We start from the raw sequence: 7,693 nt of genomic DNA, 5'->3' as shown, positions 1-7,693 counted from the left end.
TGTTTATCTGGAATACCAGATCCTGTGTGAGCAGGAGAGCCGCCATTGTTTCCTGATATGGACGAGTTGAAACTGAGCAGCCAATGAGAGCAGCTCAACTCGCAGTACGCCACGTCCGCTGGCTCGTGTTAGGTTAAAAGAATACCACATTTTGAAGATGGTTAAAAGACAAAAGCGACATATAGTCAAACTTAGCAAACTTAAAACTAGCTCATGTCGTCCATCCATCGCTGATATAGTCACATCTTAAGTTAACTAATGTTAGCAAAACACTAGATAACTAGCTAGTTAATTTACATCAATTGTTAATTAGCTAGCTAAGTAGTTTTGCTAACATAATGATCGATGTGGATTAGCTAGCTAGTTAACTAGCATGTTGCTAACATTTGCTAACTTAAGATGTGACTATATTTATATATTTATATATATATGTTGCTTTTATCTTTTAACAATCTTCAAAGTTTGGTTGTCTTGTCAATATAGACGAGGCTAGCACGTAGCATATCTAAATACAGGAAAAGAGTTTCCGAAAGGGGCGGGGCTTAGGAAGGGGAAATGGTTCCAGATTGTTGCCGAGAGTTACGTTAGAAGATGCTACTCTCATATCTGTACTATAAATATGAAGCTACAGCAAGCAGTCGTAGCTCAGTATAAAGGAAACAGGGTTGAACCGCTAGCTTGGCTCCGTCTAACCCTTCAACTACATTAACGTGTTTACAGGGTTTTAGGTGGGTTGCTATATATGTCGCACTATCTTACTGCCGAGCAATGTGACTTCCTGTAGTCTCTGCTGGTTGCCTGGCAACCACAGCAAAGACAGGTCACTGCTCGCTGTTAGAGGGTCGATAATAAATCAAATACAACAATAATGCACATTTACAAGAGTTACTAATATTAATGTAAAGAAACTGAAGCCATGGCTGGTTGTGTGTCCGGCTATATATAACCTCAGCAGGTGAGTTCAGACTGACTGTGTGCTGTTGTACAGGTCGTCTCAATGTCGGCAATGATGAGCTGGACGAGATGATGAAGGAGGCTCCCGGACCCATCAACTTCACCATCTTCCTCGCGATGTTTGGCGAGAAGCTCAAAGGTCAGTCGGGATATCTGAGAACTACAGCTGAGTTTAAACTGTGTGTATATCCAGATTATACTGACGTCTTTAAACCTCTTTGATTGGGATTTGACTTGTTTTATCTTATTTTAAACTCCTGCTACACCACACTAACGAGAGCAGGGGCCACATGCATATAAAAAAGCCTTTAAACAGTCAATAAGCTGCAAAAATGTATTATTTTAACATATTTTATGAAGCTCAATAAAGACATAGTTCACACTCATGTTTATTCTCTCTTCTCTCTCTTTATTCTCCCTTTCTGTGGTATTAAAGCTGTATTTGTTAAATCTTTTAGGAACGGACCCAGAGGAAACTATTCTTAACGCATTCAAGATCTTTGACCCCGAAGGAACAGGCGTCCTACGAGGAGACGAGTGCGTATTTTATTTATATTCTGTACAAGACTTAGGAGCCTACCGCCACACTGAGCTACAAGCTAACATGTTGATGTTTAGTAATTAGGGCAATTAAGGTATAAATCAAAAGATATGACCTGAAAAATGAGTGCTGTGATATCTAATAATGAATATTTATATGATAATTGATGGTTAAAGTGCTGCAAAACCTTTTAAATGAAGTGTAGTGACGGAGAGACGAACACTGAAATGTTGTTATATTTAAACAGTTTTGTGATCATTTTATTTTACAGATAAAATAAATATATATATTGGTCACAATCAGTTATATTATAATAAATAATAGTTTAAATTATGTGTTTTTCCACTCTAATTTTAAGGGGGAAATAGAAAGCTGCTGGGATGACGTATATTTGTAGTCCAACCAGGAAGTTAGCAGGACGATGCTCAATGGGAAATAAGTTCTGTGGTGAATAAATGTTTGTTTTGTTCATCAAGATTCACAAATTATCTTTATGATATTTATGATTTCTGAAGCATAAATGCGAGAAGTAAACAGCTAACGTTAGCCTATAAATGAACTACACTACGGTTCGTGTGACTTCAACATCGCCACATTAAATCTTGTAATTAAAATCTACAATTTGTAAAGTTTACAAGAGTATAAACAGGCTGTAAAAGTGGACTAGAGTAGATCAGTCTGTTAGATCAGTGTTTTAATGTCACAGACAACCTCTGTAGTCTCATTTAGCTGCTTATTAGCACGTAGAAGCTTCCAAAACACAGGTGGAGTATTTACTGACATATTTTATGTCACAAAATATGACATAAAATAAGGTTGTGTTAACCACAGACTTTATTTCAGGCATCTAACCCAAAAAAACCCTCCCTGACTTTGAGGACAGGGAACCAGAAAAAGTTTTAGGACTCATTCCTGCAGCACTTTGTGTTTGTTGTGATTAAAACATTATTAATATATGATCATTTTCCTTTCACAGCATCAAATATCACCTAATGTCTCAGGCCGACAAGTTCACAGAGGATGAGGTAATAATGCTTTTATCTGACACAAAGGGATACTAACATGATCAAAGGGTTAATAATAGATTCATAACACCTTCACGCTGAGGTGCGTTTGTAATGGTATCGTACATCCTGCTCGCTGTGTTGTGGTAGATCAACTATCAGGATAAAGCAGCAGTGAGTTTTCTGATGGGAGCTGAAACTGTGAACAGGAACATGGGAGTGAAAGTGATCTCCAAAACCACAAAGATTCACATTAAAAACAACAAAATAGACACATAAATACACAATGTTGTTCCTCTAAAACCAGGTCTTAACCACTTCTTGTGTCAAGGATCCCAAATTAATACACATCTGACCCTGGATTCATTCACACAATCTTATAATTCTTTTTAAGGCCATTATAAATGCAATTTAAAACCAATTTAATGTTGATAATGGCAAAAAAAGGGACAAAGAATATGAAGGAAACTCAGTATTGGTTCCATGTCAGTTGTATTTTGTATTTGTTACAACATAATCAATACAAACTTTCCACCAAAACATTATTTAAAAGCTGAAACTGCAAAAGTTTGTTAAAGTTATATTTTCCTTTAGAGAGAGCCAGGCTAGCTGTTTCCCCCTGTTGCCAGTCTTTATGCTAAGCTAAGCTAACTGTAAAAGAAAGTGAATCCGTGTGTTTTCCCAAAATGTCGAACTGAACCACGTCGGAGTTTTTAAACTGAGAACTGTGCCAAGTTTCAATTCACTGTCTAAATGTTTTTATAAGATATTTTAAATCATTAATATTTAAATCTAATGTTTAATCCCGCTTCCTTTAGATAAACCAGATGTTCTCGAACTTCCCGCTGGATGTTGCCGGAAATCTGGATTACAAGAACCTGTGTTACGTCATCACCCACGGAGAGGACAAAGAGCAGGAGTGAAACCACCCTCTGAGATTCTTCAACCATCACTTTTAGTCTTGTTTCACTCACAATTTAACAATAAAAGTTTCATACCTTTGTTCATTGATCCCGTATTGGTTTGAATTATATATTTTAAGTGTTTTTGGCCTTCGATAGTATCTGCGGACACAGAGTCCGGTGTTTATATTTACCTAAAGTATCTGACACGTTCAATAACAGCTACAGTCGGTACAATCACATCAGTTTTCGTTAGCGTTTAGCTTATGAAATAACTAGTTTGGTCCAGGGCCCTTCTGGCAATATGAGTTTAAATTAGCATTTTTATTGTACAAACTCAATTACTAAGCAACAAAATTGATTTTTCAATTCCACAAAATTACATAAAGTCGGTAAATTGGGTTTTACGTTAGCTAAATCTAACTCACCAGCTAGCCTCAACCTGCTAGAGTTGATTCATAGTTTTTACTTCTGTTTTTCGAGTTGTTGTTTATTTGTAATGCTTAGTTTTAATACAAACTATAAGTGTTTATAGTTTAATATTTTACATGGTAAAGTAAAAAGTCTGAACTCAGCAGAATGTAACGCTAACTCCAGGCTACGTTATAAATACAGTTTATTATTAAATACAGTAGTTCTCTTGTCCATTTACACGATTAGTTTAATAAATTAATCATAAATTAAACACATTAAAAAGTGATTTAAAGATAGTTCAACCAGATGCTACTCTGCTAATCTCAGCTAGTTAGCTTTAAGCTAGTTAGAACTCGATTAGGATTTTAAACTATTAATTATTTATTGTTTAACAAATTCAATTACTAAGATGAAGGAGCATCAAAATAGATTTTTTCAAGTTCGTGAAACAAAGAAAAATAGGTAAATTGGGTTCAACGATAGCTAAATTTAACTTACTAGTAACGTAAGAGTTCAGTCAGTTTGTAAGTTTTACCTTTTCTAGATGTTGTGAATTTGTAATGTTGTTTTTTCACTAAAATTATACGTCTGTGGTATTTTTGTGTCCAGTAAACGCTCCAAAGTTATTCTATTTTGCTAGCCTAGGTTAGCTAGTTAGCTCTTTTTAGTTAGTTTTCTCTCCAGGCCCTCCCCCATTATGATTTTAAATTAGCTACTGTATTGTTTATAATGTATAATACTTAATTACTACAATGAAGGAGCATCAAAATTAATATTTCAATTCCACGAAAGAAGAAAAAGGGAGTACATTGGGTTTAATGTTAGCTAAAGCTATCTCAGCAGCCAGCTTCAAACAGAGTAGCTACAATCAATCTGCAGTTTGACCTGTTTTCTAGTTCTGAATATATATATCTGTTTTCTAGTAATAAATGATAACATCTACAGGTTAAGTCGTATTAAAGGAGAACTCGCAGCAGATCAGAGTGATGATTTTGTGTCCACCTCAAACCACACTCAGGCTGTAAATGTGTGTGCTGCTTCGGGGAGGTCGTCTTTGTCTTGAGCGTGACGGATGTGGCGAGGTGTTGAAAGAGGAAGCAGAGTTTTACTGCTGCCAATGTCTGCAGGAGAATGAAGGCAGCCGGACAGCTCAAGGTAAAAGCAGCAACTTATCAGAGAAGAAACCTTCTGCTGGTGAGTTTTTAAAGCGTCGTATTAACTCTAATTAAAAGCTTCTGGACTCTCAGACCCTTAAATGTGACCAGAGAGACATTAAACAGGACGATGAAGAGAAGTTATGGACAAAAAAGCAAACGTGGGTCAACGTAAATACCTCAAAAATGAAGTATTTGCTCACGAATCTGCTTAAACAGATTAATTTTACTACATTTCAGAGGGAGTTTTCACCTTAAATTGATCTTATAGTTGTTTTTATTTGTTACTTATGAGGTTATGATTGGTAGTAGTGCAGTAGACACTAAGAAAGAGGCTCATTTAGTAGTTTTTGTGATATTTAAAGTACATTTTAGTGGTAATACTTGTGTTCTGGTGTACTTTTACTTGTAATGGAGTATTTTTACAGTGGGTTATTACAGCTTGTGGATTTTAATCTTCCAACACGACCAAGAACAACAGAAACAACATTTAAATAACGATTTAAGTAATGAACATTTATTAAGTCACATGCTAATCATCTGTGTAAGTTTCAGTGTAAATATGATATAAATATAAATATAAATATCATTGTGAGTAGCTACTGGTTGGCATAAAGAGAGGAAGGAATTAGTGTTGACTAATTTAAGAGGGAACTCGAGGTAATGTTGAAATTACACCATAGGTAGTTTTAAAATGACCCGGTAACAATAATACCACATTGGAAGCAGGTAGAAACTTTGTAGAAACTTAAACAGCAGTCATAATTACTATTATTTTACAATTATACGATATATTAAATGTCTCAGGTACAAAGAAAGTTAGAATCAACATAAAAAAGTTCAAATTTAAAGATAGAATATGTAATTTAAGTATTAAAATTCAATGTGTATATTGTCTTTTTCAGAATATAATCATTTTATAGAGTATGTGACTGTTGTAAGTTAATGACATTAAGTATGTTTTAAATGCACAATAGTTGCCAGTTTATTAGGTACAACTAGCTGAAATCAGTGCAGTCTAACACAACAGTTCAGGTTCAAAGTGTGTTGATTCAACTTTTTTATTTTAAAGAATGAAGTTTGTGGGGATTTTATATCGAGCTGTTTTTAATGTTTAGTCAGTCAGGAGTAATATTACTTTCAAAAAAATCTACTTTATGGAAGTTTTACGTGAAAAAATATGCAACCAGCACTAAAGTACATAAAACATCCAATAAAGTGCATACAATCCAGACAGTACGAACTACTTTCATGTACTTTTCAGAAGAATATATACTTTTAAATCCACTAAAATGTATCTGATAGTTGTAGATTCGCAGTATTTAATGCATTAGGGGCCATTTTGTGTCCTAATAAGTTCTTTTTGTGATGCTTCTTTTACTAAATCTGGATCTCTTAACAGACACATAGAAGTGAGATCACACTCTTTATTATTATTGTGATTACATTATCACTCTAACTGTTGAATAAGTGTTCTGCAATTTAATGAAACAAGTGTAAAAATACAGTAATTCAAGTTCCTCAACGTCATTACTTCCTTATTCTTTAACCTCTTCTCTCCTTTACCTTGTACGTAGCATCAGGACCCAGAAGTGACCTGAAAGTCTTTAGAGACGCGAATAAAAACAGACAACAAAGGAAAAAGTCTGACAGAGAAACTGCGACTGTGGAAAGGTTTTATTTTCCAGTTCCACTCGAGATATAAAACTAAAAACCACACAGAGCCTTTAAAAACATCATCATCATCAACAACAACAACAACAACAACAACAACAACGTTACTGTTTCAGAGTCCAGACCTCAGTCCAAAACCGGCATTTAAAAGGTCGAAGAGATAAAAGAATGAGGTTTAAATCTGTTTCACCGCGTATCTGTAATCTGCTTTTATTCATGCTGCACCGCCCACAGTTAACCTGCTCATATCTGCAGCGGCTCGTAGGAGATTTATAGGATTGTTGCGGCTTAAAATACCTTTTCTTTCTTTCTTTATTTTTATAATTTTTAGACAAGGATGGAAAAAAAGACATATATAGATATTTGTACAGTAAAAAACTGTCAGAACTGTACCGTAATAAATACGGTAGAACTTTTTCTACTGTTAAGGATATCAGTATTGTTGATTTTAAGCTCAATATTTTACCATATTAATACATTTTTACCATAAAAAGAAACAGTTATGTCGTATAAAAATATCATATGATGTTATGAAGGTGGTTTTCTGTCCAATTTACAGTCTAATATTTAAAAACAAGCTACTTTATTCCATATAATTTCCTTTAAAATGTCATAAATAAACAGTTTTGCCGTGAGATATCAGTGTTTAACTGTTTACTTTAATCTGTTTACGGGATTTTATTGTCACAGTTTGACAGTTTTTCGCCTTAAAATCTACAAACAATCACTCAAGATTCAAATAAGATTTCCAGTTTTGGATTTTTACACTTTTTGGTGTCAAACTATTTTCATCCATTCAAAGACGGAGAATCTTTAATCGGCCACCTGCTGTTCCGTCCTGCTTCTGTAGACAAGTTGGCAAATCTCCCGAATATATAAACACTAAAATTAAAGTCCTGATTTCACACATCAACCCAGTGAGAAGAAATATTAGGAAACGCAACACGATCTCCGACACCAACCATGTTCAGGTTTGTTGCTTTTTTTATAGCTTTTCTTTTTTTAAATGATAAATAGTTTATTGTTTTCATGATAAACAAAACATTTGGA

The 7,693-nt window shown here is 34.5% G+C and overlaps 1 protein-coding gene across 1 annotated transcript in view; it reads left to right on the top strand.

Moving 5' to 3' along the window:
* LOC118331630 (myosin regulatory light chain 2B, cardiac muscle isoform-like) overlaps positions 1-3,510 on the top strand; it is a 6,755-nt gene extending 3,245 nt beyond the window's left edge. Inside the window, exons 4-7 of the mRNA XM_035666691.1 lie at positions 989-1,093; positions 1,413-1,491; positions 2,472-2,520; positions 3,318-3,510. Of these exons, the coding sequence (XP_035522584.1) occupies positions 989-1,093; positions 1,413-1,491; positions 2,472-2,520; positions 3,318-3,422 (338 nt within the window). The 3' untranslated portion in view covers positions 3,423-3,510. The remainder of the gene's footprint in view (positions 1-988; positions 1,094-1,412; positions 1,492-2,471; positions 2,521-3,317) is intronic.
* The last annotated feature ends 4,183 nt before the right edge of the window (positions 3,511-7,693 follow it).

The sequence above is a fragment of the Morone saxatilis genome, unplaced genomic scaffold (genome assembly GCF_004916995.1).
Source record: "Morone saxatilis isolate NCDOM2014 unplaced genomic scaffold, NCSU_SB_2.0 Contig20, whole genome shotgun sequence".
NCBI lineage: Eukaryota > Metazoa > Chordata > Actinopteri > Moronidae > Morone > Morone saxatilis.
The sequence above is the reverse complement of the archived record's forward strand: the minus strand, read 5'-3'. Positions and strand labels throughout refer to the sequence as shown.